We start from the raw sequence: 26,756 nt of genomic DNA, 5'->3' as shown, positions 1-26,756 counted from the left end.
AGTGCACTTCTGCTTTCAGGCATATATTTTGCAGTTGTTTACGGATACTTGTGTTCACACTTATATGTCTTCTAAAGAGATATACAGAAAATTTTACAGCAGTATTGTTTGTTTTGAGAAAAACTGGAAGCAGTCTAATGCCCAGAATTCATAGAATATGCCAAACATATATGAGCATGCAAAATTGTAAAGTACATAAAAGTTCAATAAAATGAGTCATATGTCATTATGAATATAGCTTATAATCATATTGAGTTAGAAACTGCCACAGGAGTCGTTTCAACTTATTCATCTCTGAAATCACCATACTTTCATTTCATAAGATTCAGGTACTATTTAATATTCAAAAGATTCATATAAAATTAGCCACATATATAAAATTTAAAAGCAAGTCATTACAACTTACTCATCTCTGAAATCACCATAGTTTCAATTCATAAGATTCAGGTATTTAATATTCAAAAGATTCATATAAAGTTAGCCACATATATAAAATTTAAAAGCAATGTCACATTTACTTTTTTAATATATACATAAACTTATTTTTAAAAAAAAGTCTAGTGTGTGCCTGGGAATGGTAAACATTAATTTCAAAGTTTCAAAGAGTGCTTATCTGGGCTAGAATGATAACTCAACCTGTAGAACATAAAAATTGCATGACTCAATTCCTGGCATCACCATATGCCAGATCCAAGTAGTGCTCTGTTATCTTTTTCATAACAAACAAACAATTCTTTTATTAAATAGACCAGAAGAATGGTTATCTGAGGAAAGTGGGGTGAAGGGGTGGTAGGGGAAGTTTCAGATGATGCCTGACCTTTAATTGTTTGAAGTATATAAGGAATACTGTTAATATTGAGTGGAATTTTTATAGAGAGTACATGAAGGTTAGTTGATATTATTTTTAATGCCTTTCTATATGAGTATTTTGCCCTAATCCTTCTGACTTATCCCACTTTACCGGATTCCTTCAAGTTCCACCTAAGATATGGAAAAGATGATTTCATCATTTCTTATGATCTCACTTATAGGTGGTACTTAAAAAGTAAGACAAGAATATTGGAGATCAAAGCAAATGTTGTACCTCCACCTTTTATAAATAAATATTTTTAAGAATGTGAAGCATTCTTTGTTGTAGCTTTAGAGGAAATGGTCAGTCTGCTTATTCTACTATTCATGGTAGAAAAATGAAAAGTTAACCAGCTATCAAGATACAGTAAAATCTTTGGTTTGTGCTTTGAAATAGAAAGGGGATTTTTTTTCTTTATGCTTAACTTAATGTTGGGGTTGATTAGGTCCTACTCTAACCGATTATGATTACACCAGAAGAAAACTCAGTGATTAAATATTCAGTATCCTCTAAAAATAATGCATAAACCCAGGGTCATATGTCATCATTGAACTGACAGTGGTAACAGAACTTTTTGGTTTAGTAATTGTCAAGTAAACTGTGTGTATGCATAAGTAAATTAAAAAGTTTAATGCAAAAGGGAGTCAGATCAGTTCTTAAAACTGCATCTCTGCCCCATAGAATTGTTCAGAAGTAAATGGAAACTCTGCAAAATAATTTTTATTTTGTTGGTTTATATCATTTCAACTAATTTATTGAACTATTTTAAGGATGAGGAGACAGTAACACAAGAAAAAGTACCCATGTCAATAGAAACTGTCTTAAAGCAGTTTGACCTTAAGAGATGTTCAGTATCACTGGAACATATGATGACTTAGTTTATGACATCTGTCATATGTTGGAATAAAATACCTTTTTATAAAGTAGGGAACATGATATTTTGGCATGTAAAATACTATTAATATGGAATTTTAAATAAACATAACTTTAGGTCACATTGCAAAGTGGGTGCTAGTTATTGACATGTTCAAGTTGAAACATTAGTCCAAATGATTATGCCAGGGAGACCAAATTTTAATTTATATTGGATTTGTGCCTTTATATCTTTCTAAACATAAGTTCTTAAATTTCCTCAAATAATATGCATACTTTTCTATTATTCATTGGCATAAGAATAGATATCATGTTTCAGAGATTTATTTTTAGTTATGCCAATAAAAGTCCTTTTTCTTTTTTTACTTTGCTTTTGAGGTTTCACAATGAAATAAGATTTTTCTTTCTTTTTTTTTTTAACAAAGTTCATTCAAATGGAATGTTACGGCTTCCAAGTAATATTTTGGAGCTCTGTACATGATGCCTACTAATGTACTTCTTTGAAGTACTTCTTTGAAGATTATCTTTAGAACCTATTATAATTCTTATTAAAATTATAATGACAATTTTTTTTTATTTAACACTGGATAAATTAACAAAACCATAGGGTAGGAGGGGTACAACTCCACACAATTCCCACCACCCAATCTCCATATCCGACCCCCCCTGCCCTGATAGTTTTCCCACTCTATATCCCTCTGGGAGCATGGACCCAGGGTCATTGTGGATTGTAGAAGTTGGAAGGTCTGGCTTCTGTAATTGCTTCCCCGCTGAACATGGACGTTGACTGGTTGGTCCATACTCCCAGTCTGCCTTTCTCTTTCCCTAGTAGGGTGGGTCTCTGGGGAAGCCGAGCTCCTGGACACATTGGTGGGGTCTTCAGTCCAGGGAAGCCTGGCCGGCATCCTGATGACATCTGGAACCTGGTGACTGAAAAGAGAGTTAACATACGAAGCCAAACAAATTGTTGAGCAATCATGGACCCAAAGCTTGGAATAGTGGAGAGGAAGTGTTAGGGGGGTACTCACTGCAAACTCTAGTGTACTTCTGCTTTCAGGTATATATTTTGCAGTAGTTTATGGATACGTGTGAACATATGCTCTCTCTCACAGAAACTGGTCTATATCTAGGTTTTGGGACTTTGTTAGAAAGTGAACCACCTGGGATGGAATTAGAGTATACTATGAAAGGAAAGGTCTCACCCGAGTAATGAAGCTGAAGGGTTGTCATTCCACATGTGAAGTCTCTGGACACAGTCTGAAGTGAAGCATGTTGAGGTGGCAATCATTGCGTTGATTAGGTTGCGATCGGCAGATGCAGTATTATTTGATATGGATTGGGAGAGGCATACGGGAAAGTGGGCCCTATCCAAGGGTTCCAGGACTGGGGGAAGTAGAGGCTCTATAGTGGAGATGTGAGGTTCCTGCTGTCTTAGGGTTCAAAAAGACAATTGATAGTTAATGTTATCATCACATTATTTGGTAATTGGGTTAACTTTGAAAAGTCCTTTTGTTAGGGTTTGCTGTATAGTATCCAGTATCTTGTATATAGCTGTGCTATTGGTTGCTTCTGATCTACTTGGTCTAGGCTTTTGAGAGAGTCCGCATATCAAATACACAGCCTATATATTAAAAAGACTAAGTTTGTGTTTTAAAAAACTTCGAGACATACAATTAATTTTCCCCCTCTCTTATTAATTAACTAGTGATTTATATGACTACATTTTACTAGGAGTGTACATAAACACCATTCCCACCACCAAAAGGCTGTGACCCATCCCTCCCACCCACTCCCACCCCCTACTGGCCCAGGAAGCTGCATGTCTACCCCTCACCACAGGGTTTTTACTTTGGTGCCCTAAATGACAATTTTCAATGAAGCTAATTGTGATTCTTGAGTATAGATGGAATGATAGTATTGACCTCAGTCACTACTTGGCTCCATTTAGTTCTGGGCCACTATATATATATATGTATATGTATATGTATATGTATATGTATATGTATTCCAAATCATTATTGCTAGTAAAGAAGGGGAGAAATATACCTATAAAGTAAAGTTATAAAATAATGAAACTGCTTTTAAAATCACTTTGAAAGTAGTTGAGTGGCTAGGGAAATAGCTCAACTGGTAAAGAATAGAATTTGCATTCCTTGGGCTTCAGATTTAGTCCCTAGTCATGTACAGAGTGGTGCTTTAGGGTCTTTCTCTCTCTCTCTCTCTCTTTCCTCTATGTCATAAGAAATAAAGTTTGACTAAATTTGTTTTTTTTATTTGTATCATATTTATTTATTGGATAGAGACACACAGAAATTGAGAGGGAAGAGGGTAATAAGAGACGGAGAGAGACAGAGAGATACCTGCAAAACTGCTTTACCACTTGCAAAGCTTTACCCCTACAGGTGGGGACTAGCGGCTCAAACCTAGATCAATGCGCCACCACCTGGCCCTTAAGTTTGATTAAATTAGAAGAAAATATCCAGAAATCACTCTCCTTCCATATATTACCAAAAAACAGTCAAATATCTGGAAATCAGATTAACAAAAGAAGTGAAAGACTTGTCTACTGAAAACTATGAGTCACTCTTTTTAAGAAATAGAGACACAAAGAAATGGAAAGAGATATGCTTATGAGTTGGAAGAATTAATATCATCAAAATGACCATCCTTAGGGGAGTCCGGCGGAAGCACAGTGGGTTAAGCGTGGCGCTTTTATAACAGTAGTTATAAAAAATTAATCTGGAACCAAAAATATCCTCAGGATTGCCAAAGCAATCTTGAGAAAAAGAAACAAGACTACAAGCATACAACACCAGACCTCAAGCTATACTACAGAGCTACTGGAATCAAAACTGCTGTTACTGAAACCAAAACAGACACATAGACCAGTGGAATAAATTTGAAGATTCAGAAATCGGCCAACTAATTTTTGACAAAGGGGCCCAAACCATTAAATTGCAAAAGGAAAGTCTCTTCAACAAATGGAAAAATTGGATTGAAATATGCGAGTGGATGAAATTGGAACCATCATATATCACCAAGCACAAAAGTCAACTGTAAGTGGATCAAGGACATGGTTATCAAATACATAGAAGAAAACATTGGCAGAACACTACATAGCCTGTGCTTCAAAAAACCCTCCAAGATTTAAGTTCAACAGCAAAGACAATAAAAGCAAAAATAAATCAATGGTATAACGTCAAACTGAAAAGCTTCCACACAGCTAAGGGTATCACCACCTAAACAGAAAGACACCCTACAGCAAGAGAGAAGATCTTTAGGCACACACACACACACACACCAACCCCATTAGAAAATGAGTTGGATGGTAGTGCAGTGGGTTAATCACACGTGGCGCAAAGCACAAGGACCGGCAGAAGTATCCAGGTTCAAGCCCCCAGCTCCCCACCTGCAGGGGAGTTGCTTCACAGGCAGTGAAGCAGGTCTGTAGGTGTCTTTCTCTCCCCCACTCTGTCTTCCCCTCCTCTCTCCATTTCTCTCTGTCCTATCCAACAACAACAACAATAACTACAACAACAATAAAAACAACAAAGGCAACAAAAGGAAAAATAAATAAATATAAAAAAATTTAAAAAAAGAAAAAGAAAATGAGTCCAGGACATGGACAGAAATTTCACTGAACCTTTCCGGCGGTGACAGCCTCCGCAGGAGATCATGCCTCTGGCGAAAGACCTTCTCCATCCCTCTCCTGAAGAGGAGAAGCAGAAGCACAAGAAGAAGCGCCTGGTGCAGAGCCCCAACTCTTACTTCATGGATGTCAAGTGCCAAGGATGCTATAAGATCACCACCGTCTTTAGCCATGCACAAACGGTAGTTTTGTGCGTTGGCTGTTCCACTGTCCTCTGCCAGCCTACAGGAGGAAAAGCAAGGCTTACAGAAGGATGCTCCTTCAGACGGAAGCAGCACTGAAAGCACCCTGAACCAAGATCAGTGGGAAATCATCCCAATAAAAACATTTTTGGATAAAAAAAAAAATTTCACTGAAAAAGAGGGCCAACAGATATATGAGAAAGTGCCCAAAGTGATCATCAGAGAAATGCAAATAAAGGCAACAGTAAGATATTGTCCTACATCTATAAGAATGTCATACCTCAGAAAGGAGAGAAACAACAAATGGTAGAGAAGATGTGTGGGGGAAAGGTACACTTCTGCACAGCTGGTGGAAGTGTAAAATGGCCCAACCATTGTGAAAAGCAGTCAAAAGACTTGTCAGCACACTAGAAATGGACCTACCCTATGACCCAGCAATTCCTTTTCTGGGGATTTACCCAAAAGGAAAAGAAGCACTTATCAGAAGAGATCTATGTATACTTAATGTTCATAGCAGCACAGTTTGTAACTATCAGAACCTAGATGTTCAACATTAGATGAGTGGCTAAAAAAAAATGTGATAAATATACAGGATTGAATACTGCTCATCATTCAGAAATGATGAAGTCATCTTCTTTGCCTCATCTTGGATGAAACTTGAAGATACCATGTTAAGCGAGATAAGCCAAAAAGAAAAAGATAAGGAGGACTTAATATACGGGGAAGAGGAGGGAAGAAACAAAGTGGGCTAAACAAAGTGTATTGAATTAAAGCAAAAGACTCTGGAGGAGGGCTCAAGTTCTCCATTGTAAAGTAAATTTGAGAAAGGAAAAAAAAAATTCAGTATCTTATACTAATGTAACACCGCTGTGTTGCTTTAACATGTCACCTGCCATCAATTCTTGTTGTATTAAAACACTGAATTTTAAAATAAAATTTAAAAAAAGAAATAAAGTTGAGGGGGCAAGCAGTGACATGCCCAGTAGGATGCACAGACTATCATGCACAAGAACCTGGGTTCAAGCTCCTAGTCCCCACCTGCAGGGGAAGAAATTTCATGAATAGTGAAGTGATGCTATTAAGTATCTCTCTCTTCCCCTCTCTTCCTCTCTGTTATCCCTTCCTCTAAATTTCTGTCTCTATAAAAATAAATGGCCATCAGTAGCGGCGGATTAATTGTGCATACACTAAGCCCCAGTGATAATCATGCTGATAATGAGAGAGAGAGAAAAAAATAAGTTTTAATAAATAATAAGTTTTAATTTCCTAATAAATATTATTAGGTATTTATGTTGTCTGAAAGTGGACACCTTGAACAATAGCATATTTACTTTTATTTATCTGTATTTTTTTATAGTCTGAAATAAGGTATACGACATTTTCTTAAGTCTGTTGGCACCACCAGTAGCCAATGTACTTGGCCTCTCTGAGATTTCCCGTCTGCGAAAATATTTGCTTGTGTGACTGCTTCTGTAATCATGGATGTTATTCAGTCTTCCTGGACATTACTTGCCTCTAACTGGTCTCCAAAACCAAGAATTTCTTGCCTGAAAATTTTACAACTCTGCTAATCTGCAACAAAATAATATAAAATTATCTTTGTTTCTCAAAACATGGTCCCTGCTGTTTTCTGGAGGCTGTTAACTTTTAGAAATAAACAGTTTGATTTAGACTAAATTGAGGAGGAGACATACACAGACTTGGTGATCTACAGAAGTAAATGACACGATTGAGTTTGGGAATAGCTATTTACTGGGATATGTATTTGAGGAGCCTTTTAATTCTCCGTGGTATGCTTGCAGATGATATTTGTAAAAACATTTTCTAAATCCTTGCATTGTCTATATGAAGACATTGTTGATCTGAGCAATGGTGGAGGCTAGGAGTGGAAAATCAAAATAGAATGACAATCAAGTTCAGATCAGTCCTTGATAGCAAACTCCTAGCCTCCCTCTCTTTCCTAACCATTACACTGGAACCCCAGTCTTAAAAACAACAGCCTTTACATTTGCATTCTTTTTTATTTTTAAAGTTTTTTAAAGATACTTATTCCCTTTTGTTGCCCTTGTTTTTTTTTTTATTGTTGTTGTTGTTATTGATGTCATTGTTGTTGGATAGGACAGAGAGAAATGGAGAGAAGAGGGGAAGACAGAGAGGAAGAGAGAAAGATAGACACCTGCATACCTGCTTCACCGCCTGTGAAGCGACACCCCTGTAGGTGGGGAGCGGGGGACTCAAACTGGGATCCTTACGCAGGTCCTTGCACTTTGCGCCACATGCGCTTAACCGACTGCGCTACCGCCCGACTCCCTACATTTGCATTCTTTATCAGATATTCCTTCTACCTTCTTGCTTTAATGAAAATGACTCAACCATTTTACACTGGAACCCCAGTACAACAGCCTTTACACACAAATTTTGTCTTGGTAGTTTTTATGATAAAATTATAGCTCCTTTAGTTTGTCAGTTCAGTGCTTTTAACTGTAAATAAACAGCTCACTTCATTAACTCAGTCACAGTGTTGATACTATATGGGAGCCATTATATATAGTAGCTAAAGCCATGGACCCTGAAATTTACAAAAGATCTCATGACTTACTAGCTATATGAACAGAATTATGACCTTTAATTTCTCTGAGAATTCATCTATTGTGTAATGAATAGTAACAGTACCTTCCTCATTGACTGTCTGCAAGAATTAACTAGAAAATACCTATAAAATGTGGAGCATAGTGCCTAGCAGTTAGGAATGTGCCAGATGGAGTAATTAGTCACTGTAATAATGCTTTTGTCTTGATTTAAGAGTGCCACAAGAAAGAAAGCTCTCTGCAGTTTTAATGTGTTAATTTTATGGGTACTATTTTGGTTAACTTTTTAAGCCATTTATATCCACTATTTTATGTGATATTTTGATCATGAAATAGTAGGTTCTTTTCATAGTTGTGTAGAATTTAACTGGCTTATTTAATCCTTGTGTTTTGCTAGTTATAATTTTATAGTGACAAGGCTGGTTAAATCTGGAAGAAAATATCCCTTACATGGCTTTCTTTCACTGCATGATGCAAGATACTTGTATCGCAAATCGAATTTAGAGTGTCTAAATCTTTAGGAGTCAAATGAGAGTGAATTAGCAGGTAGAGAAGGGTCATGACATTAAAACTGATATGCAGTATTCTCCAAGGAACAATTCAAAAACAAACTTTTGTAAATGCTAAGATATCTTAGGCATCATCTAACTACCTTTGCCTAGGTCCAGATTTCACATAGCAAACATTATAAATTTTTAGCCTAACCTCATTGTGTCCTAAACACTGAAGGCAAACCATATTGTGGGGATTTCATTTTAACCACAGGGAAATTGTAAAAAGCCCCAAACCATAGAACCAAGTAAGTAGTAGATCCGGGAATAGAACAACTGAGAAAGCTCTGATTCCTCCTCACATATAGAAACCACAAGGTTCTGTTGCTTCTGAGCATAATGACAGATCATCTGATGCTGCTAGACCCACAGTACATGACACATCGGGAGCAAACCAAATGAAACCACTGGCTAAAAGCATGCAGACATTTCTTTCTAAAGGTCTTCTGAGAAACCAGAGAGGTTGGGTATAAGTCATTATAAGCACCCAGTGATTTTCAACCAATATTTGTGTTTGAGGTTGCTACCACAATGTTTGCTTCTCTGTAGAGATGTTTTTAAAAAGTAATAATTTATAACCATAGAAATATTTTTTGGGAGTGGGGCAGTAGCGCAGCGGGTTAAGCACATGTGGCGCAAAGCGCAAGGACTGGGTAAGGACCCCGGTTCGAGCCCCCGGCTCCCCACCTGCATAAGAGTCGCTTCACAGGTGGTGAAGCAGGTCTGCAGGTGTCTGTCTTTCTCTCCCCCCTCTGTCTTCCCCTCCTCTCTCCATTTCTCTCTGTCCTATCCAACAACAACGACATCAGTAATGACTGCAACAATAATACAGCAAGGGCAACAAAAGGAAATAAATAAATATTTAAAAATATATATATTTTTACTCATTCTCAATAATATGCTAGTAATTTTTATTAAAGCTAGCTAGAGCTTACTAGAATGACATAATATCTATAAGGAACATAAAAAAAATTATGTTCTTTTTAAGAACTGAGTTTGCTCCCCCATTTTACTTTAAGGTTTTTGCTTCTTTTATCTGTGATTGGTTTCCAGAGCACCAAAATGTTTGTTTTGAAGATTTTTTTTTCCTGCTATGTTATTGCTGTATGGGGATTCCATATGCCAGTCTCTTTACTCTGTTACTCCAGAAGTAGCCTTATCTATTGTTACTGTCTTATAGTGATACAATTACTTGTATTTATTTATATTTTCTGTTTTAATAGATCATGAACCTTTTTTTTCTTAGATTATTTGCTTTATTTCCAAAATAGACGCTTGAGAAAATTCTGTGGTTAAATTCTGTGGTTAAGTTTTGGTTTTTACTTACTTAAACATATATTTTTTACTTGAATATTCTTTATTTATCTTTATCTCATAAATGGACATTTGCTAACAGATTTTATATACAATTTTTAATTGAAGTTAATTCCTTCATTTTTTTACTTTTTTTCTTTCTTAAATTTTATTTGTTACTAATAGTTTGTTATAAGATTGTAAGATTACAATGTATAGAGTTTCACACCACATCCACCAACAAAGTTCTGTATTCCCACCCTCCCACCTCCCATAGATATCATTGTTCTTTGCAGAACCATTATAGAGTTGGGGGTCTCTGTTTTGTGGATAGTTAGTAGGCCTATTTTAGCTATATTCCAGAGAGCCCATGATTATACTAGGTTTTTGTTTGTCTGTTTGTTTGTTTTTCCTGAGCCTGACATCTGATATGCAGGCGGATCCAAGTTATTATCTAGGGAGATGATATTATGGCTGCAAAAAGGGCCAGGAAGGTGGATCAGGGAAGAGAGTAGCTCCCAAATATGGGAAAGGTGTATAAATATTGTTGACTGTAAACCCCATCGATTTGATCTGATTTGGGGCCCATAATCAGCTTAGGAGCCTATGTGACCTCTGCATCCCTGTAGATCTGAACTCACATTCTGTGGTCATGAGTAGGAACCTGTCTTTCCTCTCTTTACTTATTTCACTAAGCATAAACACCTCTGGTTCTACTCATTTAAATATACTTACTCATAAAGAACAGTTTTGGGAGCAGGAAAGGTAGCTCACCAAGTAGGTCCATGCGCTTGTTCCTGAAGGGAGTGCCATGGCATTCATCATATGAGGAAAAGAACTAAGAAAGCTGAGATTATTATACGTGGTATTAATCTGACTAAGGTAATAACTAGTAAGAGACAGAGTGCTTGCTATAAAAGAGAATTTCATGTTTCTGACAGAAAAAAAAACTTGTGGAACTAAGTATCTAAAAGAATGTGAAGTTTCTCAAGAGCCTTTATTCTAGGTAATGAAACATCTGCTTACTAGCAGTTTTACACACAACATAAGTAGTATAGAAAAAAATGTAGTATATAGAAAATGTAGTATATAAAAAAATGATGTATAGAAAAAAATTGCAAAGAAACAAAAAGGAGGTGGAAAAAATAAACACTTGAGCTGGAAAAGACTGAGAATAACAAACTCTTCAAGGATGAATGTAGGGACTGAGTGATGACTCACACCCACTAGAGTGCACATGTCACGGTGTATAAGGAAGGAAGCTCAAGACTGTCTCAACTCTCCTGTCTCTATCCTAAAGTAAATTAAATATTTAAAGATACATACATACATACATAAATGGATTGGGAGATTAGGAATAGCCCTTGGGTATAATAGAAGTGGAAGGTGACCGAGTAAAAATCACAAATAAGATGGCAGTGGCATTTTAGGTGAGGGTAGTTCAAGAGCATATTCTGTAGTAGCAAGAATGTTCATGACCATATGGCCTTCTCTGGCAACTCTCAAATGCTATGGTTATCAGTAATGTTGACTTCCTTTTCTTTACATGAATAGGTAGATGGGTGAGCATATGAACAAGTGACTCAATTAAAGATAAATAAATAAATAAATAAGTAAATAAATAAAATGCTTCTTGTATATATCCTTCAAAGATGCCCAGTGTTTGTCCACTGCTATACACTGAAAACCAGAATCTTAGGCTACAATGTTGTGTTTACAAAATAAAAACCCTGTCACTACATATTTATAAGTACCACTGCATTTAGAGTATGCAGGACTTCTTGCTATTTTTTGAACAACTTCTTTCTTTCTAAACTTCCCTCTCATTTGTTTTGCTTCTGTCTCAGCTTATAAAGTTGTGTTGTTTCTGCTTCAAATATTCATTCAAACTCAGTTCACTTGTTATCCAGTCTATGACACCACCCAGAAGTGTTTGTTTTTTCTTTCCGCATGTTCAATTTATTTTTCTTCCCATTTGTATATTTACTTTTTATTCTTGCCAGGGCACTGCTCAGTGTTGGCTTACCTTGGTGCAGGGGATTGAATCTGGAACCTCGGTGCCTCAGGCATGAATGTCTTTTTTGCATGACCATTATGCTAACTCTCTAGCTCCATATGCCTCTTTACAATTGCTTCCTTTGCACTTTTCATTTATTCCAAAATCAATTTTAGTGACAATATTTTTGTCATCTTTCTGTTATCTCACAGTGCCAGTGCAATGCCTTTTCTGTAGTGAACAAGGCAATATCTGTTGGACAGACATCATCTTGAAAGTCTGTGTTAAGTAGCAAGATGAGACCTTTAAAACAATAATATTTTGCTTTTTTTAATAGTTAATGTTAAAGATTTAATTTTAAATAGCTTTATTACTAATCTCTTTCAAATGTGAATGTTTTGTCTCACAGGTATGGCATGACTTGCCTTATCCAGTTTGAAGATTTTGCTAATAGAAATGCATTTCGTCTCCTGAACAAGTATCAATTCAAGTATTGCACATTCAATGATGATATTCAAGGTAACAAAAAAACCTCACTATATATGAATCAAAAACAACATAACCTGAGATAAGAATTCTTTAATTGAAGAATTATTTAATTGATTAACATTCAATAAATGTAACTGTAGTTATTTTAAATGTATTTCTATATAGTGGTTTAATATTGTTTTACAAAATTGTAAGATAATAGGGGTATAATTCTATTTGGTTTCTACCACTAGAGCTCTGTGCAGTTGTTTTTTTCAAGGTCACAAATATGGGCTGATTGTATAACTATCTCTCTATATCTATGATTTTTTTTTTTTTTAATTACCACTAGGGTTATTGCTGGGGCTTGGTGCCAGCACTATGAAACCATGGCTCTTGGAGGCCATTTTTTCCACTTTTTTCCTTTCTATTTTATTTTTACTTAACAAGATAAAGAGAAATTGAGAAGGAAGAGGAGATAGAGAGGGAGAATAAAAGATAGATACCCTCAGACCTGTTTCATAGTTTGTGAAAAGTCGTCCCTGAAGTTGGGGAGACAGGGTTTCAACCCCCATCTTTGTGCATGGTGATACATGCACTTAGTGTGCCACTGCCCAACCCCCTTTCCCATTATTTTAATAATCCTGCCTCCACTTCCTTTCTAAGTCACCCCTACACCTATTATTACTTCTGGGCGTCTTTACTTTTTTCCTCTTCTCAGAGAAGCAGTTCCTAGCTTCCTCTGGTATTTTCAAGCTTTCCTTTCTGTAATGGTATAAAAACAAGATTACTGGTGACAGATGCTTTGGGCCCTGGTGGATTGAGGATACCAGAACCCTTTGGTTTATTTCCCCTGTCATTTATCCCTCTGGGTATGGACTAAAATTTAAAATTCTTTTTGAAGGGAGTCGGGTGGTAGCACAGCGGGTTAAGCGCACGTGACGCAAAGCGCAAGGACCAGCAGCATAAGGATCCCAGTTCAAGCCCCCAGCTCCCCACCTCTATGGGATTCACTTCACAAGCGGTGAAGCAGGCCTGCAGGTGTCTATCTCTGCCCCTCTCTTGTCTTCTCTTCCTCTCTCCATTTCTCTCTGTCCTATCCGACAATGACGATATCAATAACAACAACAATAAAACAATAAGGGCAACAAAAGGAAATAAATAAACATTAAAAAATTCTTTTTGGGGTGCGGAAAGTGGGAGTTCTGGCTTTTGTTATTGCTTCTCCACTGGACATGGGCATTAACAGGTTGATCCATATTCTCCAAAATAATATAGCTTTAGTTATTTGCCAGGAATCATGCTTGATGATTTCACACAGTTTTTCTCATTTAATTTCACTTAGTTATGTAAAGCACTTTGAATGTGTGTCATTATCCATGAACTAGAAATGTGTGCCTATGGTAAGATTGCCAGTGACTATTGATCAATAAAAATGAATGTATTGACTATTATTTATAGTTTACAAATGAAAGTTTGTATAGGTTTTACCATTATCTCGGTAACCATTCCTAACCTGCACCTTAACAAACCTGCCTTTATATTTATTATATCATACTGAGCCTGCTTTTATCTAAATTACCTATTTTCCCCCTCTTAAAGACCTCCTAGCACCCGTACATCCAAAGTCTTGCTATGTAAGTCTTACTGGTCTCACTCTAAAAAGGATGGGTTGAAAGAAGAACACAGCCTGAGATTCTAAGGAGGAAGGCCATTTATTTGACTTCTAGTAATTTGAAAGGAGGTCAGAAATGGCTTATAGCAGACAAATTCTAATTCATATTTTTCAGTGTTTATCTTTCCTGAATTTTTAGCAGGATTTAACATTACTGACTTCACTTTCCTCCTGAAAATACTCTCTTCTGTGCACAGCTCTTTGCTAAATTTTGTCCAACCTTTGTGGTTCATTATTTTCTTTTTAGGTTTATTCTTTTCTGATTACCTACTAAATGATGGAGTGCTTCAGAGCTCATCCCTAGACTCCCCTCTGTTCTGTACAATCGTAGATGTACACTTACAGATGCTACATCTCATTAGCAGACTGATGTCTCTAGCTTATTTTTCTTTGAGTCTCAGGTCTATACACCTATCAATTTACTAAAGTCTCTTGTTGGATATGCCCCCAAAATGCATTCCATACTTAACCTCCCCCAGATCAAACTCTTATTCCCCACTGAACAGTCGTCTGCCAGTGTTTTCCTTTTCAGTGAATGCCTGGTATTTCTTTTTCACCTCCCCTTGACAAATACAGTCTAACACTAAATCCTGTTTATTTTTCATTGTAGAAACTTTCTGTCCCTTAAGTTTCTCTCTCCATTTACCATAGTGAAAGTTACCATTTATTTTTTATCAATGTATAGGAGGGGTGGGTTAGTTGTGTAGAATTGTTTACACATGGGCACAATTTCTCTTCTCCCCATGATAAGTGCCTGCAGAACACTTTAATCTCCCAACTTAGGTTCTTTTTTTTTACTATCATGCACCAAGACCCCTCCACCTTTTCTCCCCAAAGTCTTTTTTACTTTGGTGTAATACGCCCCATCCAGTCCAAGTTTTGCCTGTGTTTTCCTATTCTGTCCTTTTTTCTTAAGTGAGATAAGCCAAAAAAGAGAAAGGGAAATATTGGGTGACCTTACTTACAGGTGGAACTTGCCATTACCTCTCTTACATCATACTTTATTTTATTTTATTAGGGATTTAATAGTGATCAACATGACTATGGAATAAGAGGGGTACAATTCCATATACTTTCCAACACCAGAGTTCTGTATCCCATCTCCTCCATTCTTTTTTTTTTTAAGTGTTTTATTTTATTTTTTTAATTTATTTTAGAAAGGAGACATTAACAAAATCATAGGATGGGGGGGGTACAACTCCACACAATTCCCGCCACCCAATCTCCATATCCCATCCCCTCCCCAATAGCTTTCCCATTCTCTATCCCTCTGGGAGCATGGACCCAGGGCCGTGTGGGTTGCAGAAGGTGGGCACTGAACCTAGGGCCTCAGGCATAGGAAGCGTGTGCAAGCATTAAATAACCAGTTTTTCACCCCAAGCAAACTGTCCTGAAATATAATCTGTGTACATATAGCCTACCTCTTTCCACAGTGCAATTTTGTTGGCCTTGGCCAATAAAAAGATAGAATTGAGAACATTTTATTTGACGTGAGAAAACTTGTTCTGACTTAAAGGGACCAGATAATTTTGCGCATATCATCATATCACAATCATGTGTCTAAGACACATTTCCCACATATGTTTCTATTTTACCTTTTTAACCTTGGGATTTTACCATCATGCCCACACTTGTAATGCTTTTTCCACCGTGGGCATAGAACTTGTATTTTAGTGCTAATGAAAATAATTATGTAACCATCACAGCCTTACCATGTAAATAAATGTCTTCACACCATACCCTAGGGGCACTTTTCTTCTCTTTCTAGCAGATGTGTTATTTAAAGAACCATTATTTAAAAAAAAAAAACTATTTGATTTTTTTTGGGGGGTGGGGGAAACTTAAAGTTCTCTAAATTGAACTTACATGATAAAGGTTTTGTTTAAAAATGTATTGAGACCTTAATGCATTGACAATATAAATTATTAATGGAAAGTATATAGTTTGTAGTTACTAAGAAATTGGACATTTAATTATATAACTCATGGGTTCATCATAACTCAACCAGTTACAGCTAAAAGAGTAAAATGTTAGTCTCTGGTTACTTAGGATAAGCTACAAAAAGACATTTTTCTTCTCATTGTAGGCTTTTTGGAATGCCTGTTTTCTAATATGATGTTCTATATATTTCACACCAAAATTTTAGTGGACTGATTCATCTGTTAGAATTTTTAAAAATTAGGTAAATTCCTATACCAAATTTATGAGACTTTAAAAAGAATAAATTAAATTCTTGTACAAATGTTTTAATTGGGAAAAAAAATCAAAATCAGATACGGAAGAGCAGACATTTCACAAAAGAAGATTAGCCAGAAAATATTTTAAATTTTAACCAAATCACTTAGTCTTAAAGAGCATTTTAAATGGCAAACAAAAATAGATTTTATCTTTTGTTCTGGCAAAGACTTTCACTATAATCAAAACTATCAGTGAAACTTGAAGAAAATGAGCATTTTTTATTCAGTCATAATGGAAATATGAATTCATAGGTATCTTTAAAAGGCAATATCTGCCAAAAATCTTAAAAACATGCATATCTTCAATCCAATGTTCAGAAATTTAAGTTGAACAAATAAAAGTACACAAATGTGTAAGAATACTTATTGTAATGTTATCTTTAATAACTAAAGTCATAAACCTTCTAAATATCTAAAATTAGATGTTTTGTTAAATAAATTTCCAAATCTGCATAATATGGAATACTTTAATTATAACAAAATATTTTCATATGTGTTATTTTAAAGTGATAAGAACTACAAAATATTTTAAGCACATTAAATAGTAGATAAGAGTATATTAAAATAGTATACGTAGACATTTTCATAAATTAAATTTTCTGAATTCGCACATATAGAAAAATGCATTGCTGCACATCAGAATATTGAAGTGGTTATAGCTAGACAGTAGGAATATAGGTGATTTTTGTTAGTCTTTATCTGAATTTTAATTGTTGAATGTGTTTTCTTTTTTTAAAAATTTATTTATTCGCTTTTGTTGCCCTTTTTATTGTTGTAGTTATTATTGCTGTCGTCATTGTTGGATAGGACAGAGAGAAATGGGAGAGGAGGATAAGACAGAGAAGGGGAGAGAAAGATAGACACCTGCAGACCTGCTTCACCCTTTACCACTTGTGAAGCGACTCTCCTGCAAGTGGGGAGCCAGGGGCTCGAACCAGGATCCTTAGCAAAGAAAGGACTGCAAAAGCTGAATAAGGGTGAGAGACTGGCATACTTTAATGATGACTCTTTAGTCACTATCAGGCCACCCCATCAGCTGGGGCCTGAGATTCCCAAACAGATATATGATGGACCATTGTGTCTTTCATCTGAACTATTCTCATAATTTTTTTAATCCAAGTAAGTGTGCTTAAAATTTAGGGGAAAAAAATTAAATAGGCTTCACTAGGCAGCAGCTAGGAATCACTGTAGATCTAAACTTGCTTTAGTGGAATAAAATATAAATACAACTGGAAAGTATGCAAGAAGCCGTAAAAATTTTATTTCAGACATGAACCATAAAGAAGTTGAGCTATGTAATTAAGTTCAAAGCAAAAGAACTTTTCTGTGATCTGTGAAAATTAAACAGAAAAAAAAAATAGAATTGATGAACTTTCTGTGGCCATAATTATGTATGATAAAGAAAACTTGGATTTTTTTCCTAAATAATTTTAGCATTAATTTTGTCAGCACCTTCTAAATTCAGCAATGATTATGATAGGTGAGAAGATGACTAAACAATGAAATAAAAACAGATTTTTTTCCTTTCCATTTAATTGGGGAAGTAAATGATTTACAGTGCAGTTATTTACAAATTCATTATGCAACAGGACCCCAAAGTTCTCTTTGGCACACATCCACACATCCTTCCCGAGAGCCCCTTGCTTTGATGCAGTACACCATACCCATTCCACAATTCTTTTTTTTTTTTAATTTCTTTATGGGGGATCAATGTTTTACAGTAGACAGTAAATGCAATAGTTTGTACATGCATAACATTTCTCATTTTTCCACACAACCGTACAACCCCCACTAGGTCCTCTGCCATCCTGTTCCAGGACCTGAATTCCCCCCCTCTCACCCCCCATTGCAGAGTCTTTTACTTTGGTACAGTACACCAACTCCAGTCCAAGTTCTGCTTAGTGTTTTCTCTTCTGATCTTGTTTTTCAACTTCTTTCTTAAGTCAGTTGGTGCTTTCTTTCGGAGATAATTTATTGTTTCTGCATTTCTGATGACAATTCTTTCAAACTCTTTCCTCACTCCTGTGACTAATTCCTTAGCTAGTGTGTGGATGTTGATCTCATTTTCCTGTGTTGCTACCTTTGTGGGAGTTTTAGTTGGACTTTTGTCCTGGTTCATTTCTCCTATGTTTCTCCTTAGTTTAACCATTATTATAGTGTGTTATGAGGTCCTTCTCTCAGCACTTTTCAGAAACTGAAATAACAGTTGTTTCAGTGTTATCTGAATCCCTGAGTTGAAGCACAGTGGCTGTTAAAGCCTCTTTTATTCTTTTTCTTCCCTGTAGGCTATGGGAGCCTGAGGGCTTTTTACCTATAAGTGGGTTTTTTTAAAACTTAATCCCTCACTCCTGGCCAAAAGATAAAGCAGGGTGTGGAGAGATAGCACAGTGGTTATGTAAAGAGACTCTCACACCCCAAGGATCCAAAGCTCCGGGCTCAGTTCAGCTTCTCTGACAAGCCAGGCAGCACTGCGGGACCCTGCGAGTTTCTGAACAAGTCCCGTTTATAGTCTATAGGTTCTGAGGCAGTTATCATCCGGAGAACAATGTGGAAAGGCTCCCCACTATACAGCCTCACCACTAGATCACCAGGGTGTAAATCTTCTCTTGAGTTTCCCAGTCAGTTCTCTGCCCCCCAGTATCAGCACAGGGCCTCCTCCCTGCTGTTCCAGCCTCTAAGGGCAGTAGCAAATGGAGACTCACATTTGGTGAATCTTAGGGGGAGTCCTCTCCTCCCTTCAGCAGTCTTTTTGTTGGTATAACAGACTGGAGGTGGCTCTTCCACTGGCAAACTGCCAGACTGTTACCAGCCTCTCAGGAGTAGATATGGTCTTTAGCCCCAGGAATCTCTCCTTAGGCTCCTCTCTGTCCAAGAGCCACATGAGTTTTCATTCACCAGTGACTTGGTGAGTACCCAAAGTAGTTCCAGTCTTGTCTTGTTGCAGTCTCAGGTGATCTTTAATATTCCTGTTCTTTAGAGAAGTTTCTCAACTGCATAAAGCTCGAGGTCTGGGCAGAGTTGTGGTCTCTGGATGCTCTGGTGATTTTGGTGGGTTCCCAAAGTAGTTATAGTCCTGTCTTGTTGTGGTCCCAAGTGATATTCGTGTGGTCCCTTTGATATTCGTAGTTGACTGAGGAGAACACAATTCATTTTGTGTTCTTTCCTGTCGCTATTTATTAAGTTCCACTTATAAGTGAGATCATTTGGTAGTGGTCTTTGCCTTTTTGGCTTATTTCACTTAACTTGATATCTTCAGGTTCCATCCAGAATGCTGCAAAGGAGGTATCACCATTATTTTTAACAACTGAGTAATACTATTCCATCATACATAAACACACACACACATATATATACACCACAAATTATTAGCCACTCATCTGGCATTGGACATCTGTGTTTCTTCCAGGTTTGGGCTATTACAAATGGTGATATTAAGAATATATATATTCTTTCTGGAGATTTTTGAAAACAGTGATGGGTCACTGTCTTAAAGTATTGATGTAGCCTGAGGATTTCACCTCATGTACAAACATGAGATCAGACATCTGCTCACTCCTTCTCTGTACTAGCTAAGATGTTGTATGATGATTTCAAGATGTGAACAAAGAGTTGAGCTATATAATTGCTGGACCTTGTTTGAGTGTGACTCAAATGTACTTATTACTTGTTTCAGGAACAGCATCTGTAGCAGTTGCAGGTATTCTCGCTGCCCTCCGAATAACCAAGAAGAAACTGTCTGATCAAACAATACTTTTCCAAGGAGCTGGAGAGGTACCTGCCTTATATTCTACTTATGTTCTCCTAAACTAATGAGTGAGAGTTTGAGTACTCATTAATATGAAACTTAGAAGTTTTCTTTCAAATTTTTAGTATATTTCACCTTTATTCCTAAATTGCATATTGGCACATTAATCTTTCCCAGGAGGCATTAATGCAAATTATATGGAGTTTTTCATACTTTTAAATTTGTAATATTATTAAAAATTACCACAGGTTTTTTAATATATACTTAAGGGGCCAAGTGCAATAAATATAATGATAATATATGAAAACCTTTTAAGTATTTAAGATACCACATTTGATTTTATTTTTCTCTTTTCAACCAAATTTATTGTGGTATAATGGATATAAAATAAAACTACATGGAAGAGCACAATGGCACAACTGGTTAAGTGTACATATTTCCAGGCATAAGGACCTGGGTTCAAGTCCCTGGTCCCCACCTGCAGGGAGGAGAACACTTCAGAAACAGTGAAGCAGTACCGCAAGTGTCTCTTTTTGTCTCCCTCTCCCTTCTCAATTTCTCTTTGTCCTATTGAAAAAGAAAAAAAGGAAGCAAAGGAAAAACTGGTTTCTAGAAGCAGTAGACTTATCATACAGGCACCAAGTCCTAGGGATAACTTTCTATGCCAATTAAAACAATAAAATAAATACTTCATGTTTTTACAGTTTGATGAGTTTTGATATTTGAATGCAGCTATAGAACCATCGTACAATGATCCTTCATCCCCCAGAGTTCCCTCATGACCATTTTTTTTAACTTTTATTTATAAAAAGGAAACACTGACAAAAAAAAACATAAGAGGGGTACAACTCCACATAATTCTCACAACTTCGTATCCCATCCCCTCCCCTTATAGTTTTCCTATTCTTTACCCCCCTGGGAGTATAGACCCAAGGTCATTATGGGGTTCAGAAGGTGGAAGGTCTGGCTTCTGTAATTGCTTCTCTGCTGAACATGGGCGTTGACAGGTCGATCCATACTCCCAGCCTGTCTCCTTCTTTCCCTAGTGGGGCAGGGTTCTGGGGAAACGGGGCTCCAGGACACACTGGTGGAGTCCAGTTGGCATCATGTTAGCATCTGGAACCTGGTGGCTAAAAATGAGTTAATATATAAAGCCAAACAAATTGTTGACTAATCATGAACCTAAAGGCTGGAATAGTTCAGCTAAAGAGTTGGGGGGAGTCTCCGTTTTGTAGGTAGTTATTAGTCATATTTTAGTTATATTCCAAAGAGTCTATGACTATACTAGTTTTTTTTTTTTTCTCCTGAGCCTGATATCTGATATACAGGTGAATCCAAGTTATTGTCTGGGGAGATGATGTCATGGCTGGAAAAAGGAACAGAAAGCTGGAACAAGGAAGAGAGTAGAATACTCATGACCACAGAATGTGAGCTCAGATCTATAGGGATGCAGAGGTCACATAGGCTCCCAAACTGAATATGGGCCCCAGATCATGTCAAATTGATGAGGTTTACAGTCAACAATATTTATATACCTCATGACCATTTTTAACCTCACTTATCTTGCCTCCTAACACTCCTAGGCACCCAGTATTATATTTCCTACCACTAAACATTACTTTGTGCCTTCTCAAATTTACATAAATAGGGTCAAATAACATACATTTTAGTTTGGATTCTTTCACACAAAATAAAACTGCTATAATATTTAGTACAAGTATTATGAACTTACTATATTGACTTTTTAAGTTTTTAAGGTTTTTTTCTTCCAATACTTGGGCTTGGTGCCTGCATGAGGACTCCACTGTTTATGGTGAGATTCTTTTTTTCCAGTAGAGACACAGAGATGTAAAGGAGGTGGGTGAAGAAAGATAGGCCTGCAGCACTAGTAAAGCTTCCACCCTATAAGTGGGGGTCAGGGGCTTGAACCTAGGTCCTTGTGCATGGTAATATGTTTACTGTGCCATGTACTCCATTGCCAGGTCCCTTATTATGTTGCCTTTTAATATTATCCAGTTTCACATGCAAAAGTTTTCTTAATTTGATTTATAATTTAATATGCACAATTGTAACTCTATATAAATTTGTAATAAAATATATTTTGAGTTAGAGGTTCATTAACCATTTTGCCTGTCTGCATGAAAAGAACCAAAGCATTTAAAATTCTTGGAAAGAGATGATAGACTAAGTTAATGATTTTGGGTTCTATTTTCCTATTAGTAATTTGAAAGATGAAAACTAGATTCCCTGACCAGTGAAATAGCTCACTTGAATAGTGCAGTGCTTTATCATGTGTTGTACAACCAGGCTCAAGCCTAACTTCATTGCACTGAAAGAAATTTTGGTGCTGTGGTCTTTTTCACTGGCTTTCTCTGCCTCTCTATGTCTCTAATAAATAAATAAGTAAATAAATAAATATATAAATACCAAGATTCCAGAATTAAGAATTCACTTCCCAACTAGACACTACAATGTCAGTCGAACTTGAGTTTTTAAGAATAAAAGTGTCAAAATCTATTTAGAATTATAAAATATCATAAGTAGAAATCAATTTTCTGGCTATATATGTTTTAAGAAGCTTTAAATTATCAAATTTAATGTGAATATAAATATTGCATTCCTAGAATTTTTATATATTGGCTTTGCTATTCGTAAAATGAAATAAAATATACAAAGGTAGGCTTTAAGAACCAAGACATAAAACATAGGAATGTATTCAGAATGTAAATCACAAATTCATTTTCACATCAAAATAAAAATCAAAGTTAAAGAATAGCTTCTCAGAATTCAAGATTTTTATTTCTATAGATAGCTACACCTTGTCCTTAAATATATTAGATGCCTTTAAATTTCTAAAGAATTTTGATGACAGTCACAGACCCCTTCTTGATATTCAGCAGGGGTATTCATGGTTGGGTAACTCAAAACTAGCTTTTGTTTTTCCCTGAAAATATTTTGGAATTTTACAGATTATCACAAAATTTTTAAAATACCAATGAAGTTTATTTCTTTAATCTTGCAAGGAGTTTCACAGTGCTTTCTTTGTCCAAATTAAGACAGTAAATAAATTCTTGGAAATGCACATTTTATGTCAGTTTCATTCTTGGCCTAATTGGTCAAGTTCCTCTCCAATTGGCCAGGCTTCATTTTCCAAGTTCAATAGAGGAACTTGAAACTAGCAATAAGAAATACATTTCAATAAGCAACTAAGTCATTTTAAATTCACTATTTTTTCTTTTTGTTTGTTTTAGCAGATCTTAATTATAGCAACAGGACTAAATATGTTAATAATCAAGGACACCACTGTTTTATCTGTAGCTGAATATCAAGAGACATAATAGTAATTAAGTTGTGATAAGAGTAAATAATTGATATTTAAGTTAACCTAAATATGACAAAAATAATTTGCTTCCAATATAAATGAATGAATAGAACTTTAGGGCAATAGACAGATTCATTCTGCTTTTCCTTATTAAAAAGGCACAGTGAAGTGGGCATGTCACTTTCAGTTAGACTTTATGTAGTATAATTTCAATATGCTTTTGTTTTCATAATATTTTTCAGGCTGCCCTAGGAATTGCCCACCTGCTTGTTATGGCCATGGAAAAAGAAGGTTTTCCAAGAGAAAAAGCCATAAAAAGAATATGGTTAGTTGACTCAAAAGGGTTAATAGTTAAGGTAAGAATTTACCATTTTTCGCCAGAATAAAAGTATACCTTTCTGCACCCTTTTTCTACCACACCCCCCCCAACACACACACACACTGTAAAAAAGAGTCACCATTAAATGCGAATGGCTATGTCCTGTAATACTGAGACTCTTATTGAACAAAGAAGGAAATTTTGGCTTAGCTCAACTGTTCATCTGTGATTTGGCTGTCAGTCCACTTTCAAGTAGTTTAGTTTCTAAGTGAAGTAACATGATGCTGATATAGATAAAGCACTAAGTATAACACTTTTTATTGTGAACCATCTGTCAAATTGCATAATAGGTAGAAAAGAGAATAAAGTAAGATTGTTAGTCTTTTACTTACTTTCTCTCAAATTCTTGAGAATTTTGATAGGAATTCCTAAGAAAGACTTTAATAAATGGGTTCTTTAATGTTAACTTGCATAAGGCTCAGTTTTAATAGAGATAATAGTACCTATTTAATGAGAATTTTGTGAGATCTAAATAAAACTAAGTATGACTAAGTTGCTATATGGTTTTAAAGCATTATTTTTATTTTTATTAACTGCATATCATCATTCTTCTCTTTATGGTTAGAAAGAAAACATATTAATCCTCTTCCTTTCTGACATATTGATCCTCTTTTTCTATTTGTTTCTTTTTTGCAATTTTATATTATTTTTTATTAGGAGATTAGTGATTTACGTTCGACAGTAAATACAATAGTTTGTACATACCATTTCTTGATTTTCCACATAACAATACATCTCTGACTAGGTCCTCTGTCATCCTTTTTGGATTGTAGTCACCCTACCCACTCACCCCAGAGTCTTTTATTTTGGTGCAATGTAACTCCAGTTCAAGTTCTACTTGTGTTTTCTCTTCTGATCTTGTTTCTCAACTTCTGCATGAGAATGAGATTATCCCAAATTCATCCTTCTGTTTCTGACTTATTTCACTTAACATAATTTCTTATAGCTCCATCCAAGATGGGCTGAAAACGGTGAAGTCACCGTTTTTAATAGCTGAGTAGTATTCCACTGTGTATATATACCACAACTTGCTCAGCCACTCATCTATTCTTGGACACCTGGGTTGCTTCCAGGTTTTGGCTATTACAAATTGTTCTGCTAAGAACATAGGTATACATAGATCTTTTTGGATAGGTATGTTGGGTTCCTTAGGATATATCCCCAGAAGAGGAATTGCAGGAGCATAGGGTAGGTCCATTTCTAGCCTGAGAGTTCTCCAGACTGTTCTCCACAGAGGTTGGACCCATTGGCATTCCCATCAGCAGTGCAGGAGGGTTTCTTTGACCCCATAACATCTCCAGCATTTGTTGCTGCTACCTTTTCTGATGTATGACATTCTCACAGGAGTGAAGTGCTATCTCATTGTTGTCTTTATTTGCATTTCTCTGACAATCAAACACTTGGAGCATTTTTTCATGTGTTTCTTGGCCTTTGAGATCTCTTCTAAGATGAATATTCTGTCCATGTCTTCTCCCCATTTTTGGATGGGGTTATTTTTTTTCTTGTTGTTGAGTTTGGCAAGCTCTTTACATATTTTGGTTATTAAACTCTTGTCTGATGTAAGACATGTAAAGATCTTCTCCCATTCTGTGAGGGGTCTCTTGGTTTGGGTAGTGGTTTCTTTTGCTGTGCAGAAGCTTTTTAATTTGTTGTAGTCCCATAGGCTTATACTTGCCTTAGTCTCCTTTGTAATTGGATTCGTTTCATTGAAGATGTCTTTAAAATTTATGCAGAAAAGAGTTCTGCCAATATTTTCCTCTAAGTATCTGATAGTTTCTGGTCTAATATCCAAGTCCTTGATTCACTTGGAATTTGCTTTTGTGTTTGGTAAAATAGGTGGTTCAGTTTCATTCTTTTGCATGTTTCAACCCATTGTTTCCAACACCATTTGTTGAAGAGACTCCTCTTTTCCCACTTAATAGTCTGGGCACCTTTGTCAAATATTAGATGCCCATTGGTGTGAGGGCTTACTTCTGGGCTATCAGTTCTATTCCACTGGTCAGAGTGCCTATTCATGTTCCAGTACCAAGCAGTTTTGATTACAGTGGCCCTATACTACAATTTAAGATCTGGAAGTATGATGCCTCCAGTTCTGTTCTTTCTTCTCAAGATTGTTTTTTCTGGTTCCAGATACCCATTTGTAGCATTTGTTCTTGTCTCCTAAAAAATTTGGTTGGGATCTTGATGGGGATAGCATTAAATTTGTATATGGCTCTGGGTAGTATATTCATTTTGATGTTAATCCTTCCAACTCATGAACATGGAACATCTTTCCACTTCTTTGTGTTTGTTTCAATTTAATTGAGTGGTGACTCATAATTTTAAGTATACAAGTCTTTCACTTCTTTGGTTAGGTTTATTCCAAGATATTTCATTGTTTTGTTGCTATAGTAAGAGGAATTGATTTCTGGATTTCCTCTTCTCCTAACTTAGTGTTTGCATACAGGAATGCCACTGACTTTGTATGTTAATTTTGTAGCCTGACATCTTACTGTATTGCCTAATGATTTCCAAAAGCTTCTTGCTGGATTCTTTAGGTTTTTCTATGTATACTATAATGTCATTTGCAAATAGGGAGAGTTTGCTTCTCTTCCAATCTGTATCCCTTTAATTCCTTGCTCCTGCCTCATTGTTATGGCAAGAACTTCCAACACTATGTTGAATAGTAATAGTGATAGTGGGTATCCCTGTCTAGTACCTGATCTGAGTGGAAATGCTTCTAGTTTTTCACTACTGAGTGTGATGTTGGCTGTATGTTTGCTATATATAGACTCCACCATCTTGAGGAATTTTCCATCTATTCCCATTTTTTGTAGCAGTTTGACCTTAAATGGGATGTTGGATTTTGTCAAAGGCTTTCTCTGCATCTGTTGATATGACCATGTGGTTTTTGGTCTTGCTTTTATTGATGTGGTGGATCACGTGATTGATTTTTGTGTATTAAACCA

General features: G+C 36.1%; 2 protein-coding genes across 2 annotated transcripts in view; both read left to right on the top strand.

Moving 5' to 3' along the window:
- The window catches only part of ME1 (malic enzyme 1), a 191,812-nt gene that overhangs the window by 138,682 nt on the left and 26,374 nt on the right, over window positions 1–26,756 (top strand). Inside the window, exons 7-9 of the mRNA XM_060205440.1 lie at window positions 12,392–12,501; window positions 20,036–20,133; window positions 23,672–23,785. Of these exons, the coding sequence (XP_060061423.1) occupies window positions 12,392–12,501; window positions 20,036–20,133; window positions 23,672–23,785 (322 nt within the window). The remainder of the gene's footprint in view (window positions 1–12,391; window positions 12,502–20,035; window positions 20,134–23,671; window positions 23,786–26,756) is intronic.
- Window positions 5,363–5,719, top strand: LOC103116288 (small ribosomal subunit protein eS27-like). The gene has a single exon (XM_007526147.2). The coding sequence runs from the start codon at window positions 5,399–5,401 to the stop codon at window positions 5,651–5,653; it is 255 nt and encodes an 84-aa protein (XP_007526209.1). The 5' UTR covers window positions 5,363–5,398; the 3' UTR covers window positions 5,654–5,719.

This window comes from Erinaceus europaeus, chromosome 13 (assembly GCF_950295315.1).
Source record: "Erinaceus europaeus chromosome 13, mEriEur2.1, whole genome shotgun sequence".
NCBI lineage: Eukaryota > Metazoa > Chordata > Mammalia > Eulipotyphla > Erinaceidae > Erinaceus > Erinaceus europaeus.
Note: the sequence above shows the minus strand (reverse complement) of the source record. Positions and strands in the feature narration are given on the sequence as shown.